Source organism: Pelobates fuscus, chromosome 2 (assembly GCF_036172605.1).
Source record: "Pelobates fuscus isolate aPelFus1 chromosome 2, aPelFus1.pri, whole genome shotgun sequence".
NCBI classification, from domain to species: Eukaryota; Metazoa; Chordata; class Amphibia; order Anura; family Pelobatidae; genus Pelobates; species Pelobates fuscus.
In genome coordinates, this window is record NC_086318.1 from 422003761 (window position 1) to 422028562 (window position 24802).

General features: G+C 37.1%; 2 protein-coding genes across 3 annotated transcripts in view; one reads left to right on the plus strand and one right to left on the minus strand.

Moving 5' to 3' along the window:
* Positions 1-24802, plus strand: part of MACROD2 (mono-ADP ribosylhydrolase 2) — a 1922332-nt gene that overhangs the window by 407191 nt on the left and 1490339 nt on the right. The window lies entirely within an intron of this gene.
* FLRT3 (fibronectin leucine rich transmembrane protein 3) lies at positions 3934-19452 on the minus strand. The gene is made up of 3 exons (XM_063444037.1): positions 19188-19452; positions 9400-10085; positions 3934-7520 (listed from the first exon to the last, which is right to left on the minus strand). Exon 3 carries the CDS (start codon positions 7465-7467, stop codon positions 5518-5520), a length of 1950 nt encoding a protein of 649 aa, XP_063300107.1. The 5' UTR covers positions 7468-7520; positions 9400-10085; positions 19188-19452; the 3' UTR covers positions 3934-5517.

Here is a 24802-nt window from a genome sequence, read left to right on the forward strand (position 1 = left end):
AAGAGAAATGCCGAACATGCAGACTCCAGGCACCATAATCACTTCAAATCACGTACATGGTCATGGTGCTTGGAGTAACACTTTAACAGTTTATCTTGGTAAGAACTGTATATCAGAAATAACCACAAATCCAACTTATCCCTGGTGTATTTTTGCATGGCCTCCTCTCTTATTATTATTATTATTATTGCCATTTATATAGCACCAATAGATTCCGTAGCGCTTTACAATATTATAAGGGGGGGGGGTTACGAAATAGGAGAGTCACAAAACTTACAGTAACGATAGGTTGAAGAGGACCCTGCTCAAACGAGCTTACAGTCTATCTTAAAAACACGTTTTATATTAGATAATGGATTATAGTATTTCTGAATGATAAACCTCCTGTCCCATTGTAGAGTTTGCGTAGAGTTTTGCTGAGTAGTAAGCTCAGTATTAGTGTAAGTTTGAAATGATAGTGATACCCTGTGCTCTGTACTTTTTTAGTTTTATTATAGTAATAATAATTTAGATATCGATTTTGTGAGGTTTCACATATATTCTGGTAACTGTATGTTATTATTACTCTTATTATGTTATTATTACAATGTAACAGAACTAATGTTATTGATCATGGAGAGATGAGTCACAGTTGGTGTAAGCTTTGCTTTGTGAAATTAGAGATTGTTGGCATTTAAATAAAAAATGGATTTAAAGAGTCGGGTCACTGTTGCTGCATGTGTCATTGTGTTGAGGACATTCTGACGTTCACATCACTGAACTATTTTTTCTTTTTCACAAAAACTTAATAAAACTGCAAGAAAATGTGTTTTTCATATGACCTTTTAAAAATTGTGGCTGGTTCCATGCCAGCTGTAATACTGTAAATATATATATATTTTTTTTAAAGAATATTGAATATCCTGCTAAATTGAATATTTAGTGCTTAATTAGCAAAATGATCACTGGTTAGCATATGCAACTTTTCAGTTATACCCCAATTACTTAAAGGACCACTATAGTGCCAGGACAACAAACTCGTTTTCCAGGCACTATAGGGTCTTTAGGTCCCCCCACCCTAAAGGTCCCACTCCCGCTGGGCTGAAGGGGGCTGAAGGGGTTACCTTTCTCCAGCGCCGGGCTCCCTTGGCGCTGGGGACTCTCCTCCCTCTTCCGACGGCATCCGCCGAATGCGCATGCGCGGCAAGAGCCGCGCGTGCATTTAATCAGTCCATAGGAAAGCATTTCTCAATGCTTTCCTATGGACGTCAGCGTCTCCTCACTGTGATTTTCACAGTGAGAAGCGTGTAAGCGCCCTATAGTGGCTGTCAGTGAGACAGCCACTAGAGGTCGGATTTCTCTGAAACTGCTATGTTTTCAGCTGCAGGGTAAACACTACATGGACCTGGCACCCAGACCACTTTATTGAGCTGAAGTGGTCCGGGTGCCTATAGTGGTCCTTTAAACTGACGTCCTAGGATATGAAGTCATACATTAATGTGGTATATTGTTACAGTAAATTTTAATAAACAAAGGGCTTTTCAAATCATTGAAGGATAACTTCTCTGGAATTTCTGACATTGAACAAAACATTGAAAACTTCATATAACCCATGTTACCTTTTTATCGTGAGATGCTCTGATTTCTTTTAAATTTATATAAAATCTTTTAGCAAATTACATCATAATTCTGTTCAGGCAAGGCGAAACCAGGCTGATAGGTTGCAAATAAAGAGGAGGAATAGAAACATTGTTTCTGTATCAGTTTCTCAATGCTGACTGCCAGGTGCAAAGGACGGAGCTTGTAACTATGATTGACAGGACCTAAGATGGAGGTGCCCAGTGGGAGGATAAAGGTGGGGGTTTCTACATTTCACTTTATGTTTTCAAACCTTACAAATAGATATTTGTCAAATGTAGGGGATAAGTATTACATAATATTAAAAATCCTGGGGAGTGACAGGTTCCCTTTAAACAACTCAATGTTTTATTGTAAACACAATTCCAGATTTTAGAAATATCATTATTTCTCAGGATTTATGACATTCGGATATATATGGAGTGACGGTGGTACTAATCCATCTAATGGTTTACATCCAGAAGTAGAATGTATTTACTTGTTTTGAACAGGTGGAATGTCCATCCCCAGTGATTGCTCACCATCCACATTGCATTCAATCATTCTCTCATAGTGTCATAGGGTATTGTAGAACCAAAACCCAAGGGCACACAGCATTGTTGTACATTAGTATGTATAGACTTTGATAAATGACGTTACAGGATTTTGTAGCATTGTAGATATGTTCTACAACTGGAATGTAGCATCCTGTTTATAGAAAAGCCAGGCATTCGTTCAGTGTGACATTACAGGATTTTGTAGCATTGTAGATATGTTCTACAATTGGAATGTAGCATCCTGGTTATAGAAAAGCCAGCCATTCGTTCAGTGTGACGTTACAGGATTTTGTAGCATTGTAGATATGTTCTACAATTGGAATGTAGCATCCTGGTTATAGAAAAGCCAGCCATTCGTTCAGTGTGACGTTACAGGATTTTGTAGCATTGTAGATATGTTCTACAACTGGAATGTAGCATCCTGGTTATAGAAAAACCAGCCATTCGTTCAGTGTGACGTTACAGGATTTTGTAGCATTGTAGATATGTTCTACAATTGGAATGTAGCATCCTTGTTATAGAAAAGCCAGCCATTCGTTCAGTGTGACGTTACAGGATTTTGTTGCATGATAACCTGCAATAGTGATACTTACTACAATGTGAAACATCATGTTCCAGTTATAGAGGAGCATCATTTCAGCGTGACATTACAGAATTTATTTGCATTATTCATAATTTTTTTTTATATTCATTATATTCCAGTGGTGAAGGCTGCGTCTCTGCACCACTACTTAGAAATCCTCAAAGGCTCCCACTTTTTCGTTTTTAACGAGCGATCTGTGCTCATTTCTGTTTCCTATTTTCCATATTGTTATATTTATTTTGAATAAGACAAGATCAGACCATGTTTCAACCTTGGCGTATTCAGTTTAAACACTGCAAAGCAACAAAATTAAATATTGATATAAATTAACAAGGACTTCTAAGTCTGTAACTCATTTGCAAAAATAGCCGAATGTCATTAGCACTGACAGCACCTGCTGATTAAGGTGACAAATTACATTTATCTACAATTTAGCTAAAAAGAAAATACAACTCGTATGTAAGAAAAATATATTTAAACACAGAGGGAACCAATATTTTCAGTATTTATAACAGTATTTTCAACAATTGTATTCTGTTTTTGGAACACACTTTTTGGTGGCTGTGCATCTTGGGTAATATAGTCCAGTACCATATGTGTGCTGTCACGTCAGTAAAAAAAATCTTTTTTTTTCTTTCTATTTTATGTATGAGAGCATAGTAATTGCCAACCAATCCATTACGACTATGCACAGGAAATTCGTACTAGAGATAGGTCAACATCATTTTGTAAAAGTTGTTGGCTATGTACAGGCAATGAAAAAAAATGCTCTGTCTTAAGAGCCATAAATTAAGCTAATTCCTTAGGTCAATCAATTCTCCTCTTCTTTTAACCATCCAAACTTAGTCTTGCCTATGAACACAAGTGATGTTTAGACAGTTGGGTACTTATGCGTTCCCTAGAGATAGACCTTTGCCTCTCGCTTGCCTTTTGCTGGTATGTTTGTAATTCTGAGGTTGTGTGACATTTAATCCGTTCGATAGTCTGACGGTGAAAATTGCAGATACAAAAATGATAGGACTTCACAGAACAAAGAAGCTATAGAAATCTGCAAATAATTGCTTCTGATTAGATTCCCAAATAATAGTTTGCAAATGTGGTCAGGTTTTGGAAATAGAGAACATTTTTTTTTCTCCCCTGCCCCCCGTCTCATTTATAAAAGAAACTTAAAAAAAAATAAAAAAAAAATTCATAGAATTAATGTACTTTTTTTTTTTGTTTTATTCAGCAATAAGATCAATATTTTTCATAGTTTGGCATGTATGAAAAAATTGTCACTGAAAGAAAGCTGAATACATGTAGCATTGGATCAAGGCACATACAAGACTGGCCAAAGGGCATACAACGCACTTTGGTTATTATCTAGAAAAAAAAAAAATGAAATAAAGGTATGGCAACATATGTGTTTAATTTGTTCTTTTTAAATATTAAATTGCTTTTAACAAATAGGAAGGGAAAAAACATGGTATGCATGTTTTAGTAAAGGGCTTTATTCTGCTTGTGTTTTTCTCAAATTATTGGTTTTTAAGCAAAATACAAAAAAAAAGTGGGAGTCGATATTCTGCACGATGTATCAATTTAATTAATTGACTTTCGTTTAAGGTTGGCTCTGTATACCTAGTGCTATTGTGCATTTTGGAACATTGTGATATTGTTCTTTATTTTATATATATTTGTATATGTTTTTTTAAAACTTTAACATTTGGGTTGTTGTATGTTTTATGTTTCATTATGACTTTGTATATTTATTTAATACATGCAATGGGGTTTGAGTATTCACAATGTAATCCTTTGAGCAATAGGGCTCCTTGTTACAGTTCTGTTATTTTATTATTGTTCCTAAAATGATGAAAATATAGCGGTGTGACAATGTGAGGTTTATTCCAACACATTTTCTTTTCTGATTTGAAAAAGTAAATGGATGATATAAATACGACAGTAAATAAATATTGTTTAAAACATTTTTTAAATGGATGGAATAACAAATGTTAATGAGAATAAATTTGGTGTTCCAGTTTTGAATTGTATTGGATTATAATGCAATTTGTAGTTAAGTAAAGCAAAATAATAATGATATTAATATTTAATTTGGAATGTTGTTTTTTTTTGTAATATTTTGTATCTTTAAAGGCCCTAATGCTCTCAGGAATAATTAACGGGTTTATTTCTGCCTATTAAATTAATGAAAAAGTGAAATATTGAGTGGTTCTTGTTAAAAACAGATAATGCCCATTTACTAAACACATTTGTTTATTGAGCGTTACAGATGTGTACAGTTTTTACAGAGCCAATGGTTTAATCTATTTTATTTTTGTTTTGTAGCTACATTTTATATTTTTGTTTAAAAAAAATGAAATAAAAAAAAAATGGTCTGTGCTTTATACTACAACAATCTTGAAAAAAAAATCATTTAAAAAAAAAATTAAATCCTGATTGTTCAACACAGCAAAAAAAATCACTTTCACAGTCGACAAGTCGTTTTACTCAGTAGAACACAAAAAAAAAAGATAAATGGTTCGTAACTTTCAATATTAGCAAGGAAAATACAGTACAAATTACAAAAAAATACTAAAATAGAGAATTGTGGTCAGGCGTCAGGCTACATTTAATTGTAGCAGCAACCTGAAATTTGAAACTTTTAATAAAAAGTTCTTAAATATAAATTATATGGCAAATGCACAGTACATTGCTCCTTCAAATGTTTATCCAGTGTTTTACAGTGGAACAGTGAATTCCAGTCACTCACAGAAGTTCCTATAAAATGTCCTGTGCCATCAAGCATCATGAATGTGAGTGATCAGAATCTGGTATACCACTGTCTCTGTAACTTCTGTTACTGCTGCTCTCACTGTGACTGGTTTTATACAGACTTACTCCATTGGGTGGAAATATAGTGTGTATTATAAATTCCTCCTTAGACATTGGATCACTGTTTATTGGTATCATCTGAAAAGAAGTCTCCCTGATTTCTAAAATTGAGTTGTCCTTCTTAGTTCCAGCTTCTGCATAGTCATCTTTTCTTCTCCGCCCCTTGCTGTAAGCACAGTTCCTAGAAAACAGAGATCCATTCCGATGTACATACCAGCAAACCAAGGCAAGGAGTGTAATGGCCACCAATGCCACTGCACCCCCTATGATGGCAGCCAACGGTAAACTGGAGTTCTTGTAGGGTTCCTTCTCCTGCTCTCTGTTCAACGTTGTGGTAGGGTTGTATATTTTAAGAGATGCTGTCTCTGTTTCGATGCAAACAGGTGTTTCATCCAATAAGTAGAAATTATCGGTTTCCATGGGAACCATACATATACGGTATGGGGACTCTGGTTCAAGGGCTGTAAGCAAATACTCAGTCCTGTCCCCAGTTACGATTGTCTCTGTTATAGATCCAAAAACAGGGCTGTGGCCAAGTTGCCAGCTAAGTCTCAGTGCTGTCAAAGGCAATGCAATTTTCCAAGATATGTGTATAGTTTCTATAGTGACAGATTTCACATTAATAGTTATTATCTTACGAACTGGTATTGGAGTGGTTCGATAGATTCTACTGAGATCGGGAAGTCTAATATCTGGCTGTTTGGTCACAGGCACCACTGGCCACTGTCCTTGTGCTGGAAGTAAAGTATTTAGCATCGTGGTTGTCACCTGCACAGTATTGATATCATTCCTGTCTTTACAATCAAATAATTCTTTGTTAAGATCTTTAATGGTCATTCCTCTAACTATTTCTGGAGCCTGACACATTAGTCCACGGACGTTAACTTTGGAAGGCAATGACTGGAGCCAGTCACGTACCCATTTCATTTTACACCCACAGTACCAAGGATTGCTGCGTAGGAATAGCTGGGTTAAATTATCCAGGTCATCAAAGATACCCTGAGGTAAAGATGTTATATTATTATTCGACATATCAAGTCGGTACAGTTGTGTCAAATCAGCAAACGCGTTGGGTGGCACATAGTTCATGTGGTTCTCTTGTAGATAAAGCTTTCTCAGGTTTGTGCCTGGCAGATTTGCAGGTGGTGAAGTGAGAGAATTGCGAACTAATGAGAGCTCTGTCAAGTTGATTAAGTTCATAAAGACCCTCTCCCCAAGGCCATAATTGTTTAAAAGATTTCCATCCAAAACGAGGCGCTTTAAATTGGTAAGATCTTGCAGAGAAATCTCTGAAATAGTCGAAATCCGATTATCGTCCAAACGTAGTTCTTCAATTGTTCGAGGCAAACCCCAGGGTATTGTGCTTAGATGATTTCGTGAAAGGAAGAGAAGACGGAGATATATGTTGTCTCGGAATGCTCCGTCCTCAATGCTAACAGCAGATACTGAGTTATCATCTAGATGCAGTTCTTCAATGGAAGGAATTTGTGAAAGTGCATCATAGGTAATAGTCCGTATATTGTTTTCTTGCAGGTGCAATTCTTTAACATTCTTGGGGAGGTTAATTGGAAATTCATCTAAACTGTTATGATATAAATATATTCTTTCAACTTTATCTAGGCCTTTGAGGTCAGAAGGTATCCCGGCATTGTTGATATGATTATTCTGAAGGTATAGAATAGTAGCATCGTCCGGTATTCCAGAAGGAATAGATGTCAACTCCCGATCATTGCAATATATGAAACCTCCATCACATCGACAGACTGAAGGGCAGGCCTTAGCATTAACATATTCTGGCACCATTCGAAATAGTAGTAACAGCTGAGTCCAAGCAATGAAATAGTTCCATGTTTCCATAGTCATGGTCACCGATGATGAATCCCTTTTTTTTACTATAACAATCCACGACTCCCAGACTGTAAAAAAAAAGGAAACCTTAATTAGTGATAAATTACTGGTGTTGACCATATCAGATTATCTAATATGTTATAAATATTACAATAAAATTGTATTTTTGGTCAAACATGAATAAAAAAAGAGAGCTTTTGAAATGAAATCTTGGGCTTAACAAATCCAGGGTCCAAGAAACCATGACTGACAAAATAATGATGGCCTAACTTTTATATTGCTTTATATTAAGCACTTCCCAACATAAAAACAACAAAACAATACAACAATAATGCACCTCTAGTTGACAGCTGGTTGTATCTAAAACAAAGTAATAATGAATGTAGACAATATAATGGTCAGTCCATACACCTAATTTACATTCATCTATCTATAAACTTTCCTCTTATACAAAGTGCAAAGTGTTTAGGAAGTCCAACTCCACTCTGCATATTCTCGAACTGCAATCCCATATTCAATTCTGCATCAGAGAATTTTTCAATTTGCTTGTAGTGTTGATTATGCAAGATTAGCTATTAATTCAGGTCTCCTCGTAATTAAGGTGTATTCCAATTATTCTACCTATTTTGCACTTCAAGGTTAGATACACACAAGTGACATGTATAAGTAAATTTTAGAAGTTGTGATTAAGGAGGGCTATAGTTATGTGGAAGTACTATTTTCCAACAAGTGGAGACAAGTAGTTACTTTCTTACCAATGGCTGAAAACACAACATAGACTTCATGGGAGATCCCAACAGATAGCTAAAAAACAGTGGTATCTTTTGCAAAACTTGTACATGATATGATTGCTGTTGGCATTTATTATATCATGCAATAAGTTACCTGTGATGTTCACTGTCATGGTAAACAGCTGATGAATATGCGGGACATGGAAGAGATGGATGAGATCTCCACCTTCCCGAGAGTTGTTTTTTTTTTTTTTTTTTGCAATACTAATACAAAGTAGTCTCTACTATTTTGCTTTAAAGGAAAAAAATGAAATAGAAAGCTATGGAATTTCTTTCATTATTTTCAACCTTTATCCTTTATAAGTACTTTTGGTTCTGACAAGCCTTTCAAACAATTATCAATTATTTCAGCCTTGTGAATATAGGTGTAATGGGTTCATTAATTTTATTGAATGATTCCATAGCAGTGTATAATTACGTTGTAATGGTTCTATATCTAAGTATAATTACACTGTTAAGAACAGTGATCGTGTTAAGGTAGTGGTCCTGTTAACATGCACTGAAAAAATTAACCAACTAGCCATACTTATAAAGGAGCAGTCATTGGAATATTCTGTGTTACTCTGGAATTAAATATGGTATTTGTTTAGGAACATCTATGGGTCTAAATACATCTGGCCTAGTCTAGTTATGCAAGTTGTTTTTGGCACAGACAGCATTGAAGTGGCTCTGTCCCACCAAATTTTGGGGTGTAAATAATGCATTCAAATTTCATTAAAATTCCATCACAGACAAAAGATATCATCAAACAAAGTAGGGACTTCGTTTTCATTTGGTAAAATCATATCTCGACACAACTTGACAAAAGATGGGGCTACCACCAACAAGTTGCCACTCCCCACGGCTGTTGCTAGTGATAGCTGTGGAAAGAAGGCATAATCTCTCGCATCCCAAAATAATATCTCTGGAGGCTTCCACAGTCTCACAGGATCCTCTATAAACATTAGTGTTATACCTTCATTTACAAACCCACCTTAGCTGCAGTCCCGGGCTACTTCGCCCCCAAGCAGTGATGTCACCATCAAGGGGTTCTTTGCAAAGTATGCAAAGTCCCCAGAGCTGCTTTTATATAGAGTATACCATTTAGCAAACTCCCACCATCAATTCTTACTGTATCATATCTCTCCCATCTTGCAAAAGTTAGATAAGGACATACCTGCTTAGAAAGTGTGTTCTGAGGTTCTCTTGATGTCCCCCACAGCTAGAGCAGAATATGGTGAAGACTTGGTTTGGGTTATCTTATTCAACAGCCCACTGTTCACAGTATCTATTCAAACAATTCCAAACGGAAGGATTTTACCAGACTGTCCACATCCCAGCCTTTCGATCACCATTGACTAATATGAACAAGGCAGGCTGCACAGCTAGATCTTTCTGGATTATGTGCTATACCCTCCTCCAGAAAACAAACTGTTTCTATATAAATTCCTTTTGGTTGGCTTGATTTCCTTGCCAGAAATTGTTTTTCTTCTTACAAATGCTCCTCAGTAATATCAGTAAAACAACCTCCGCATCTGGGAAACCATTCATAATGTTGAAGTTTAGATGAATAGGGTATTCAGGTTAAGAACATGTTTTTTCTTCTCTCGCTCTTTCCTGTTCACAATCAAAACGTGAAGACTTTGTATAAGAGTTACATCTCAAAAAAGGTCCACACCCATTAGAAAAACATCACACGTTTCCAAGTTGCACTTGTTTAAAAAGTATGTAATGGAAGAAAGATGTTCGGAAGAATCGTAGGTTACACTGTAGCTTTCCGTAAGGTTCCTTTACACAATGTTGGATATTTCCCTTGTAGATAGATGTATATTCCTTTTAGGATATCCTAATTCCACTAATTTCCTGGGGACAAGAAAAAAGGAGAGAAAAAAGCAAAACAAATGTTAATTAACAATTAGTAACAGCGCACTTTGGCATATTAAACGCAAATTGAATTACATTCTTATGGTGATTGATGAACATTCATTAGTTTTTAGAATGAACAAATCCATTGACTATGCAACATGGTTAAACTCCGAGTTCTCTAGAGGTCACACCGGTACCACGCATTGCCACGTTTTCTAGGGTTTCACATCAGCCATTCCTGTGCACTCATCCAAGCGCAGCTGTAATTGAAGTCAGCTTCAATCAACCAACTGTAGAGAAATTACTTTAGCGAGCGGTGACACCTGTCTTTTTCGATTACAAACTGAAAGCACAATCACATTGTGTCCACCACTTTCTACATGTAATAGATAACTCACGATGAGAGCCAAACCCTGGTTCTGGTGCTCGCCTCGGTTAGGGGTTATGTTGTGTACGTTTAAGGCCTTGGATAAAGTCCCAAATCCATACGTACAGAGAGTTAATGCTATGTAGAAAGTGTGGATCTTTGTAAATCACTCCCATAGGTTAAATAAAATGTGGCCTGTGTAACATCTGTGCACATGTCCCTATTCAAGGATTTACTGAACACTGTAATCTAGCACAGGATTTAATCACCACTAATAGGGCTGTTTCATACTATAAGCTTCCTGGATTTTTAGCCAATTGCTTATATTTCTATGTTAATGCACACAAACAAATATAAATACATAGACACACGCACACATATATATTTGTTTGCTCGTGTGTGTGTGCATATGTATACACACACAAACACAAACATACAAACGAGTCAAGCCTTCTGTATGCAATGGAGCATGTACCATGGCACACAATTTTTTAAATAACATTACGGAAGCATAAAAGAGTATTATGCTGTTACCTTGCAATTTCCATCACTCTATGATTTGACAAAATCTCTTTTGTTTTTATGGATGTGAAAGGTCATTCTGCCAAGGTGCTTAGATTGACACGTAAAAGAATCCGAGTGAGCTGGAAATACTTGACCCTGAAATTAAGGTATACCGTAGCAGCAATTTGCATTTTCACTCAGTAATTACATGGCACCCAGCAAGTGCAGCATCTGTTCCAGAATAAAAATGTGCTACAGTTGCCAGTCCTCGGAATAACTGCGGCAATCTGAAAAAAAATCCTGTTCCAAGTGATCTGTCTTTAAATGTGGAACGTTGGCATAACTCCGGGGCTTATTCGCTAAACTGTGCCTTGTGGTGGATTAGAGCTTTTATTCAATGAGACCACATTGGCTGAAAAATGTCAACACCCATAATTCTCAATTTAGTATGTAATCCCCACTTAGAAATCAATACTTCTTTAATAGGACACGTTAACAGTAGTGACTACATTTCCCATCATCCTTGTCTCCCAGAAGCTATCCCATGACAGATGGGAACTCCAAGATTAAAGAGAGTTAATTTGATAATATGGAAATCCCCTTGACACAAAATGCAAATGAATTATATAAATACTATAAGCACATGAAATATATAAAATTCTTACTAATGTCTAACTCTAACTGACAGTTTCTGTAAAAGCAAATCCCCCCCCCCCCCCCATATTTTAATCAGGCTCTGCTTAGGTTTCTATCTTATATTATTATTATTTTTAGTATTGTCACTTTTATGTATATTTTTTCTTATGGAAATTATTTTAGCATCTAAAAAAAATTACATATTTTCTTGTCTATATTTTTAATCTATTATTTATTTATTTTTAATTTAAAAAAAAAAGTTTCATTGACCTTTCTTGATCATTTTTATAGCCTCCACTCCAGCAATAACTATTTAAGATAACTACAGGGCTTCCTCGCTATTCTGTTTCCATGCAAATGCTATATCAAAAAGTTATGAAAAATATGTAAAATAAAAAATACAAATACAGACACGCACTTTTACAACTGTCTCCTTTGAACTTGTAAATTTGCTTAAATTAGCTTTTAACACAAGAGGAAATGACTGCACTGTGTGTGAAATGCAGTACATATAATACTGTTTGTTTTGTTTTTTTATGGTAGCTGTTAAATTGTTTCTTTTTCATCAATTGTTATGCAAAACATGTCCTAATACTCCTATTGTACTACAGCCAATGTTGAATTTAACCGAAAGCTCATTAAGATCAGCGACGATTGTAACCCGTTTTTTCTTGCAAAAACATCAACAAACACAAAAAGTCAGCCAATGGCTCTGACAGAGGAAAATGTGGATTAAAATATTTATTTCTCAGCCCTTTCTTTTGCCCAATAAAACTCTCACATAACTCCCTTTTACATCTGTTTGCCAACTTCTTGGATACACCAGTTTTTTTTGCATTTGAATAGCTGGTCGTGATGTCAGATTTACAATCCTGAACAATACCACGGCTACTGGCAGTCCTCACCTCCCTTTAATTCTTTGTGCATGCCTTCAATGACCTTGAGCCATTATACAGAAGAATTGGCCCATTTGTGCTTTAATCAGGCTAGGCTGACTTGAGAGGCTTACTAGGCCTGAAGCTAGCACCATTAAATTTACACTACAAGCAAAAGGCTCTAAGTAGAAAGGATGTATGGAATACTTGGAGACACCAATACATCCAAAACATTTCCTCAACATGAATGAAATGCTACCTTTATATAGAGAAAACGCAGGCATTTCTAAGATTTGGGGGAATTTAACAAACAAATTTACTAGAATTAACATTTTCATTAAGCTCTCTTGCCATTCACAGTTTGGGATTCCTGACAATTTGGGCAAAACATTTCCCAAGTGCCAGATGGGATTTTCCACCGTTCTCCGATTTCATGATGGGTCACAAACGGCAGCCATCTTGGCTACAGAGGGTCATGTGAGGGTGGCTGCCTTGTGTTTTGCGTAGCGTCTCAGAAAGTCAGCTGACACTGATGCACTGAGTTGTGGTGACCTGACTACAGAATTATATGATTTGAAAGAGAAATGTCACTTCTCTGGAAGTTACAGTTTGTCACATCTTCTCCCAAGTAAACACTGAGATATGGGGTGCATTGGAAAGCTTGTGTACTCAGATATTGCTTCTACAGTAATGCATGTACTCATGCACATACATACACACATACACTGTGTTCAATATAAAATAGATGTAAAAAAAATAACTCAAAGCTAACTTTTAGTTAGTTGTTGTGGTTGTTCAGATATCCCAACCTGGTGGTGGTGGAGATTTTCCAAATCTTTTATTTTAATCCAAAACCAATCATATCACCTCGACTCCCTTTTAGTGACAAAACATCACTGATTTACCTACCACAGTTAAAAGTGCCTCGTAAAGAGCCACAAATCAGTAATCGCTCAGGACGGAACTCGGATGTTTGTGAAATACATTCTCCATGATGATACTCTACTACCAAGTATCCCGGATGGGCACAGAGACTTGAGATTGGACTACAAAGCCCATCACTGTCTGCTGCATAGACTGAGATATACAGTCCACTATACTTATACTAGACACTAAGGAATTGTGACTGTGTAAATCCTTCAAATAGGAAAGCAATATACAACAGATGATATTAGCAAAGATCATATATTGACCTGCTTTAAAATCTTTGTATATTATGTCTAGAGAGGACGCAGGAAATGTCTGTGTTAGTGAATGTGTAAACATATCAGGGTATATATTGGACATGTGATGGGAAACCCAATCTGGATTCCATTATACCTTTTGCATTCGTAACTAATACCAACTTGTAAAATGTTTGATAGAAAAAAAAAAAAATAACACAGACTGGTTAGTTTGTTGTTTTCCTTAGGAAAATGACAGCCAGAGGCTAATGGAAGCAGACTAGTTTTCAATTATATGCTACCCATTTAGCAAGCCGAAGAAAAACTAGTGTTACAAATCACATATTCCTACAAATGGTTTAAGACTCCCTCTTTAAAGTTGTCAAGGAAACGTAACGCCACTTAAGGCGGGGAGAAGGTAACACAATGCCGGCCATTGTCTCAACAAGTGCAGGAAATATGTGAGTTTAAGTGGAGTGCTAGCTTGCTTTGCCTTTAACAAATACCTGACACTTAAAATTCAAGGTGTGACCGCTGGCTATGAGTTAACTCAAAGAATTTAGGATTACGACAGTTCTAGCCTGACACTTCTTGTGTGACTTTGTTAACATTTTATAGAATGTGTCTGCATTTTTATTGTAGCATATATAAGGAGTTTAATCTCTTGTAAGTATATGTGGCCTTAAATGTATGTACCAGCCTGAGGCCTACAAAACAAATTGAATCATGCATTTGAGGTGAAAACAAAAATCAGCTTGGGCAAATTGCGTCAGTAGAAGTACTCATATAGTTGTGTTTTTTTCTAGGAATGTAGAATTGTTAAAACAAAAATAAAAAAATTGCTACTTAAATATTTACATGTAAGGCAAAACTGAAATCCAATTTTGGAAACCGTATCTGTTTCTAAAACATTATGTTTAGTTTTTGTACATTTTCCCCTTTTCTCCACAATGTTTTGTTTGGCCTATATAACTGCTTGTAAGACGAGTACTAATTGCATCGTTAAATAACACAGACTGTAAAAGATTGTTTGAGCCATAAAATACAAACTGACATTTGGTCTTATATATATTAAAAGGAGTTTCAGAAATTGAAAATTACAAAACTGGTCGTTGTTTTAAAAAAAATAGAGCAAAGAAAAATTAAAAGTAAAAAAAAAAAGCAAAACGTATTTCAGATATTCTAAACTCAGAAAGTCGTGCAGAAAAAAAGCCTATTTTGCAGATTTCTCAAATTTTATATTTCTCTTTGTCAGCTTTGGGTATCAGGGGCCTAATCTATAATGAATAAAATATAACGATAAAAAAAAAACACAACAAAACACAACACCAAACACACACACACACACAAAAATCAATTTCTGCGGGAATATAAAGCTGAAACGCAAGCATCTGACTTCTCTTTGTTCTTTGAAAGGGGGGAAAACACAAGTTATGTATTGAGAGCTTTGCTTCCAGCTGAGTTCATGCCCACTTGGGGGTGATACACTCTAGTAGATGCCTTTTTTCTGTCCAGACCCACAAGTCAGCCCCTTACTGTTTCTGTCCAGATTTCCCTGTCTTTAATTGCAACAAAGCGTCCCGTTGAGCAGAACAGTTGTGTCTGCAGGAACAAGTTAAAGTCCTCCTTTTGAAGGGCTGTGTGGAGCCCTAATAGCCATGTTGATTTCATTAAACTGTACTATTTATTTAGTCATTACTGCTACCGACACAGCAAACACAAAATATCACAAACAGCACGAAATTAAAAAGAATGTATTTGCTAAGTGTACTGTATAGCCAATGTGTGAATTATTTCGCCCCCAGGAAATAAAAGAAAATGAAGATTCCTAAATGATCATATACACAGTTACCCATGTAGATTTACCCCTGGTTAATTGCACCACCCCACACTATCCAACTTTATTGTACGTGTACTACAAGCTCGAATTTGTGTATCTGTTTGTCTCTGTCTGTCAAATTAAGTTTGTCTTGCAACAAGCCCTGTGTAAAATGTACTATAGAGAGACATTTTCTGAATTATTGTCAAAATAGAATCAGTGGTTCATCAAACTGCAACATGAAATTACAATTTAAGGCCAAAACAGAATAGGTGGGAGAAACAAATTGACAATATTTTTGAATTGGAGATTTTGGCCAACTCGGCTATTTCTACCTCAGTTTTGGTAAAGTCTGCGTAAATCTCTTCTTAGTGAATAGACCTTTGTATTTTTAATGTACCAGTCTTGTATTGGGGTTAGTGCCTGGCAATGCCGTGGAAGAGTTAACTCAAGCTAGACTTTTTCCAACATACAATAAAATGCAAGGCTAAGTCAAGCAATTCATTACTCGATGACTTTATACAAGACGGCCTTTTCATGGGGAACGTTTTTTTCATGCAGAGAAGCCTAACTGATAATTGTGTTTTTTTATCCGGCGTGAGAGTAATGTTAGTTAGGCCTGTACACCCCGCAGGCATTAGATGGAAGGCATAATTGGACTTCATCTGATTGGGCAGTGCTGTACAGAGAGAGGGGACCAGGGGAATAGATAATTAATAGTCTGGTAACAAAATCTGACAGCAGCCAGAATCTGACCAAATTTATTTTGCTCGCTTTGATTTAGCCACAAAGCTATCAGAGTGGGGAGACAGCCAATTATATCGCAATAAGTGTCTTGTGTAAAGAAACAGTTCACCAGTACTACAATGCTTTTGTATTATGACAGCAAGTGATGGATTCATGAGCTGTTTGCGTGGTTATTTGGTGACACAAGTTATTATCATGGCTTTTTGGTAGGGGGTCTTAGAGGATGTTTAATTAAACAGAATAGCAGATGACAAGCAGCCAAAATTGCGTAGAAATATTACAGACATGGACAGAGCTGGGTGTATGTAGGTGTTTCTATGTATGCGTGTATATATGTATGTGTGTGGTATATGCATTTGTGTACTACATATCTAATGTACGTGTGTGTATAGTAATACAAGCCTCTCTCACTGTCTATGTAGAGTACTTGCTGTATATGTGTTTATAGAATTGTGTTGTTTGTAGTGTATGTCCACGTTGATGTAATGTTTAGACATATGTATTATATCTTCCATGTTAAATATTATCTATTGTGCCCATATAAGTGTACAGTCAATCTTACATACCGTATAAAGGGATACGGTAAATCATATAAATAAATATGATAGTAAATCCTAGAATAACGGGTATTCTTTGACGAGGAGAACGTAAATAACCGGTCAGTGATATTAGAGGTATATTGCCCACTTGTAGCATTTCTCTTTCCCAGATTACTTTTGGAATAACACGATTAAACGATAATGCGGAATGAATATATTTGGAGGGATTAATCTCCTTTACTAGGTAAATGAAGCAGCAGTGGGATCACCAAGTACTGGTGCTGAGCACAGCCCTCGGAGAGGGAGATTTGTTTAATTTGAACATTATGCACTAACACTGTGGTCTGCTAGCAGCTGCAGATCATGGGTTGCAGCCAGGGAGTAAGAGTGCTGGCAAACAATGCTCCCCCCTCTTGCTTTGTCAAGGTGCAGACAGACTTATGTTCTGTCCCTTTAACATGCATTAACCCTTTAAATAAAAGGGGCTATGCTCACAATCTCTCTCCTTTAACATGCATTAACCCTTTAAATGAAAGAAGCTAAACTCACAGCCTTTAATTTAGCATTTATTGACTCTTTGAAGGAAAGGAGCTATGTCACAATCTCTCTCCTTTAACATGCATTAACCCTTTAAATGAAAGGGGCTATGCTCACAATCTCTATCCTTGAACATGCATTAACCCTTTGAAGGAAATGAGCCTTGCTCACAGCCTTTCCCTTAGCATGTATTAACCCTTTAAAGGAAGGGGGCTGTTTTTACAGTCTCTTACCTTTAGTATACTTTAACCCTATAAAGGATGTAAGCTGTAAGCAAAGCTTCTATCCTTTAGCATGCATCTACCATTAAAAAACAAGACAGCTGTGCTTGTATTATCTGATGTGGGTGTCTTACCCCTTTATAAACAAAGCAAAATAATCAAAATCAATCTCTCTCTCTCTCTCTCTCTCTCTCTCTCTCTCTCTCTCTCTCTCTCTCTCTCTCTCTCTCTCTCTTTACATTTAGAGATGTACATATGTTCTCTGCCTAGGCATATCTTAACCCTTTACAGGTAATGTAGATGTAGATAAATAAACAATGTTTAATTCTGTAAAAGTAAGATAGCTGTGCACTGCACATAACTCCTATATTCAGACCCTCAAACGATAAACAAAGCTTAGAACTGCTTGATATGTGGGGATTTGGGCTAGATTAAGTAAAATCTTAAAGAATTAAATCAGATATCTAAAACTATTGGTAATAATTGGACATATCAGCACCTGATAGGGGAAGGGGAATATTTGTACCCAGTCAATCTGATAATTGTATGGAAATTCACGTTTTATGTAAGAAGAATGATTTCTTAACAGTCATGTCAGGAGAGCAACATTTCACCAAGATCCAGTTTTCCAGCATTTCATTTTTTTTTCCAGTCTCTAATTCCCCCTTTCCCAGTGGGGGTCCCCATGTACAGACAATGCTGGGTCCCTTAATCTCAGCATTATCTGTCTGTGCCACAGAATTGCTATGCTAGTCACATCCTTCACTTGCCTGTTCAATGCATTTTGCTATGATGCCTTTGAATAGCAGCTGGGAAAAAAATAAATAAAATAAATCTATTTTTTACTTAAAGAGATTGAAAATCAAGCAGCAACCCAGCTTGCTGGGACCGACGAGCTGAAAACCTGGTGCTTCCATGCAGTAATTCAAGTTTTGAGATATAGGTGTAGCTGTTCAATTATGTTTTGCAGAAGTCTAGGCTGCCTTAACACAAGTAATGTACACAGACTGAGCAAGAATTCTGCTTTTCATGTACACACTACACTCAGTACTGAAGGAATATTGATTACCTTTACTGGCTGAAGAAGGGACTATTGTAAAGAGCTACCACACATGCAGCTTACTAACTCCAGAAAATGAAGAAAGCTTTTCTGTTTGTTATTAAATAAAATTAATTAAATCACCACCCACCCCCCAGCTTTTCCTATGGAAAGTTTTCCTGCAGAGACATTGGCTTATACTTACCGACTGCAGATATAAGGAAAAAAGTACAGTGTATCAACACGCAGATTTGGGGGATCGTTTTCCTCATCTGAATAACAACCCCCCTTCTGATTTTATTTTAAGGCGATATTAATATTTAACTCTTATTCTGCTTGTGATCTTACTGTTGCATGGGGGGCTTAAGATATCCCTTGATGACACCAGGTTTGTGCTCCCCCCTTGATACAACCATCTGTATCATTCATGTATCAATCACAAAACAAAAACAGGCGACAGAATAAGAAATCAGAGGGTTTAGAATGTTAAGCCGGAGTAAAACTGCTGTGATATCCAGTGTTTGAACATTCCTTTGTAAACAAGCAACATAAATAAATGATAATAATAATAATAATAACTAGAACTATGATCATGGCTTAACATAAACAAAAACAAAAAAAAACAAAAAAAGAAAACCCAGCTAATGCTTACCTGGAAGATTGGTGGTTAAGGAAAAAAAGCAAATCCTGTTGGAATGGATATCAGTGTAACAGTAATCCCAGTCTGTGCAGAGAATAGAAAATATTTAAAGTCCTTAGTCTGAAGAATGGGTGTATATAAAAAGCCAGGCAGGCAGGCAGGCAGGCAGGCAGCTAGAGATGGGTGCTTGCAACATGCAGGATCAACCCCCTTAGACTGAGAAGTGCAGGAGAGGGAAACATTGTCAGTTCTCAGAGCCCACCTTAAAGTCTGAAGTTAAGGCAGAGGAGAGCAGTGGCTGAATGTGTGCATGATGTCAGCAATGGGGAGGGATTGTCACAGCCCTTCTCCAAGTGAGGTAACCTCCTCTCTGCAGGATGCATTCTCATTGCAAACACTAGAGGGAGCTTCAGTTAACCAATCCACAACACTGCCAGACAAACTTTGTAGGAATGAGTAATTTATCACGTTGCCCTAATAAACCTTTTTCCAGCTCAGTTTACTCTGAGTTGACTGTTTTCACTCTTTCCCTTCCAGTCACAGCTAATACATTTTTTTTGGCAAGGAAATGGGTTAATTGTAGCTGCAAATGTATACAGTCTGAGATTGAACATGGGGGGGAGATAGCAATTTCTCTCTCTCTCTCTCTCTCTCTTATTTTAATAATGTGATTAATGACCAAGATAATAGAACAAGCTGTGTGTAAAAAGTACAATCTTTGGCCAAGTTCCTAGAAATAATTTGACTTGTATTGTTGCATAGATGAATGTACTCTGAAATCTTCCTTTGGATAGTAAAATGCAGCTTTTGTCTTGAATATTTTACACTTTTTTTCCCCCCTTTTATTCAATAGATTTCACAGCTGTCAAAGTTCTAGCATGTGTATACCAAAGACAAAACATTGAGCAGGCTGGGATGTCATAAAGAATATAAATAATTAAGATTAATACAGCAAGGCTAACAGATAGCGGGGGATGAGCAACCTGCGCAGATGACGAGATAAATCATTTTTGGGTGTGTGTGCAGATTTGTACTTGCAGCGATTTATTTTAGAGGAACAGAGAGGCATTGATAGCGTCCCTTGCTCCCTGATTGCATTGGTCTGTGTTCTACAGTCAACAGAGTGGGTTTATTCACTAAATTGTGAATTGGCGTGGCAGAAAGCACCGGCTGCCTAAGACCTTATCTTCCGCTTGGCCTTGGCTGGTTGGGAGAGGAATACGGGTTAATCTGAACCTCTAGAGGGGAAGGAGACCGGAAGACTGGGCTAGGTTGTTTGGTACGGGACGCTATGAAGCTTAAGCAACAAGGTATAACCCATCTCAAGTTAAAATAATAATAAAAAAAAAAGACAGTGAATTGAACTGAAACCTGCATTGGGATTTGCAGGCTAAAATAGTTGAGCTGTGACTGTAGCCCAGTTGGAACATGTTTTAAAGTTGTCTACTTTTGCCTACATGTTTCAATTAGTTGTTTTGTTCACTTCAGCTCAATATTTAGTGAATTCACCCGGATGCAATTTAAAGGGGCTCTTTACTAAAGTCAGAATTCAAAGTGAATTTAAAATTTAAATGCAAAGTTGCCAAATCAGAAAAATTCTTGAAGTCAGCCATGAGTCAGTTTGACTACTGGATTTAAAATTTGAAATTCCCTTTGAATATCTCTGTATATCACTTGTCCTGTTCCCAGAAGGAAACATATGAGTGCTCAGCCTAAAGTATTGGGATCGACTTGTTGGCCACCCCGTGCTTTAAGGGATACATAGTATCTGCATCTGGAAAATCTGTCACATTGTCTGTGGTTTTAGTGACACTATAACGTTATAGGCACTTATTAAACTGGTCTCGTCTTTTGTTTATGTTTCTATATTGTATTCATGTTTGTAACACATTTGTCAACGTGTCTTCAGGCACTAAGTGTGCGATTTCCTGAAATCTAGTCAATATTCACTTTGCCGCTCCATTCGTTAATAGACATCCTTCTTTTATGAAATAAAGACTGGAATGGGATTGGTTTGTTAAGAGTTTAAAGATTTTATTTTGTTTTATTTTTTTGTGTTTGTTTTCTTTGCAAAAAGGTGTCTCACTTGTCCCAATAAAGACATTCGAAGATATTTGGAACGCCTGGATCCTCTTTCTTCTATTGTTTTTTTTTTTTTTTGTCTTCTCCTGTATTCTAGGAAAGTCACAACTTTTATTTTCTTAGAGAGTTTAAGCCCATCAAGCAAACATCAGCTGAACATGGCCAAAATAGTCTTGTTTTGATTGATGGTAAATATGAATTATTTTTTAAAAAGCTCCAACGTATTTAGTAGCGCGGATCCCCTTGTAGTTGCTTCCATAAACCCACCACTCGTATTTCTTACATATGTAACCCTTTAAGTGCCAGAGCGTGAATGAGCGGTTTCAGAATGGTAAAAGATTGACTGTAAAGGTCAGTCTTCCTCCCTGGAGCCACCGTCATAAACCTCAGATTTGCAAGGCCACCTGTTAAATCCATTATCCCTCTGCAAAATGGAGTGCTTTCTTCGTGACAGTTTTTCAAAAAGTTTTCTTATGGCAATGCGCTGTCGGCAGACACTCTGATCATTTAATTTATTAATTATTAATTGAGTAAATAATAATAATGCATTTCTTTTTCATTTCACTTTATTTTGTGTCAGTCTTTGTAATGCAATGGATGCATGTTACATTGGGTAGAAGTTTAGGGTGCACAGTGACACAAATATTTTTGAGATTGGGGGGATTAGGAACTTAAAGGTAATCTATAGTGTTAGGAATGTAAACCTTTTTAACACCTGATTTCAGCGCTGATGTTCCTCCGCTTCCTCTGACGTCATGCGACAGGGGGACTAATGCGCTTGCTGCGGGTGCGAGGGAATGCTGCGAGTGCATTAGGCCCTCACTATAGGAAAGCATTGCATTTTTTTTTTCTGATGCTGAATGTCCTCATTGTCCTCTAGGCACTCTGAGGAATGAGTGGCATTAATAATGGTTTTGGGCCAGGTACCACATGGCACTCTAAGGGTTTGGCACTTTTACTACCATAGTGCTCTACGCCACCAGATACTTTAAGTGCTTGGTGGCTATATAATGCCAAAATGCCATAGGGCGTTCTACCTGGCTCTCTAAGTGTACATCATTGTATTCCTAACACTAAAGTGTTCCTTTACCTACAGTGGTTATAGTGTCCCATCCCCCCTTTGTAAGTAGTGAAGCCATTCTATAACAGGTTGATTTCTGCCTGCCACCACTCCCTATCTCCCCTATTTCAGGCAGAGAGCAGGATAGTGTCTGTCTGAGCTGAGCCTAGCAGTGCAGGACGTTGCTCATTTGCTGAGAGCGATCACTCGATGGCTCCCTCGTAAACTGCAGAGCTTCCCTCCAGAGACCTAATAGCAGCCCTGCTTCCAGCTCTCCGTGGGAAGAAGTGAGGCAGTGAGCGTCATCCAGTGGATCCCAAGCAAGAAATCAAACTGTTCTAAAACAGACTGTCTCCTCACAATGGGGCAGCGTCGGGGCACTCCTGGCACCATAACCACTACAAAACACTGAGAGGTTATGGTGCTCGGAGTGTTCTTTAAACTGTTTGCATACTGTTATTTTTTCCAATTTTATATAGAACAAGAACATTGTTGTACCTCTTCTTTTGGCTTATTCGTACATTAATATTTGTTAAGAAATTATTTATTAATTCAGTGTTTATTTACTTTTTTTGCTATGAAAGGAGTTATGAATTGCGATCTGTGCCACATTCATTATTGCATTATTGCAGAGGTTCTTTAGTAGTTATGTCTATCCATACATTGCATACTGTAGAGGTTTACATTGTATTCATAAATAAACTAATGGTAATGGGAGGGAGCAAACAGACTGCCCACTAGTTTATTTTACTCAATGAGAAGATAAATTGTCCTCTGTGATCTCAACATGTGCTTTTCAGCTTTCTCTGGTTCATAAAACCAGGTCTATTTGCGATCATTAGAGAGGATGTCCTTTATACAGGAGGCCTGGGATTGTGTTTATTTGTGTCCCGGCACCAGCGGTGGTGTAAACTTTAAAGACAGTCTGACTCCCTACAGACAGGACAGAGTATCCTTTAAACTTTATTTTATGAAGCAGCAACTCTTCAAAGCTCCCCCACATGGGCCGTCGGTTTGAATTACAAAGCACATTATATTTTACATAATGCAAAGACACAATTGATCTGTCTAATACAATCACCTTGTGTGAAAAACAAACAAAGGGACATCCCTTATTTGTTTGTTTATATCCAGGTTAGAAAGCCCTGTTGTGGGGCAGATTTAGCCATTTATTTTATAATATTGTGCAAAAAAATTAAATAAATAAAAATCATGCCTTGGTGTACCTCATTATTACAGGTCATGAAATGGCTACAATTGAGATTTTAAGCCAATCTTTGGTTTCCTGTTCAAGTTAACAGTTTGCTAATCAATCCTCCTTTAATTACCATTTTAGTTGGAAAGAGCCCTCATATATTTAAATACATTGAGAAAGTATTCACAGTCTAAAATAAAGCACTTCCCCTTACTACCATTCAGTATGCAAATGGCTCCCACATATTCCTATTGATGAATGCACTTCACGCGTAGTGGGAAGAGGCTATTAGAATGTTTTCTGATGGAGAAATAATAACACATACAGAGGTCTTTTATACAATCTGGTGAAATGCACAAGGATTCATTGCTTACAAGGTATATTTGTAATAATGGGTGCATGGTAGAGGTCATCATGCATGCATAGTGTCCCATGTAGTCCATGTGATTTGCTGGGAGTAAGAACTCGGACGATGACAAACTGAAAACGAGACTTCTGCAAAGAGGGAAAATTCATTTAGAACAAACCACACCATCCCAAAATAAAAAGAGAAAATTTGGGAACGGCAGAATTTCGTCCGGAGAAAAAGATTTGGGAAAATTAGTGGAAGAACATACTCACTAACAGACACTCATTCACTAACAGGCAAACACACTCACTAACAGACACACACTAACAGACAGGCACACACTGACAGACAGACACACACACTTACAGACACACTAAGAGACAGACACACACTAAGAGACACACACTAAGAGACACACACTAAGAGACAGACACTAAGAGACAGACACTAAGAGACAGACACTAAGAGACAGACACTAAGAGACACTAAGAGACAGACACTAAGAGACAGACACTAACAGACAGACACTAACAGACAGACACTAACAGACGCACACTAACAGACGCACACTAACAGACGCACACTAAGAGACGCACACTAAGAGACAGACACTAAGAGACAGACACTAAGAGACAGACAGTAACAGACAGACACTAACAGACGCACACTAACATACGCACACTAACAGACGCACACTAAGAGACGCACACTAAGAGACGCACACTAAGAGACAGACACTAAGAGACAGACACTAACACTAACAGACAGACACTAAGAAACACACACTAAGAGACAGACACTAACACACAGACACTAAGAGACAGACACTAACACTAAGAGACAGACACTAACACTAAGAGACAGACACTAAGAGACAGACTAACAGACAGACACACACTAACAGACACACACTAAGAGACAGACTAACAGACACACACACT

Bases quoted from the DNA above. Each gene is read 5' to 3' on its own strand.
- FLRT3 (XM_063444037.1), bottom strand. From the start codon at position 7,467: ATGACTATGGAAACATGGAACTATTTCATTGCTTGGACTCAGCTGTTA.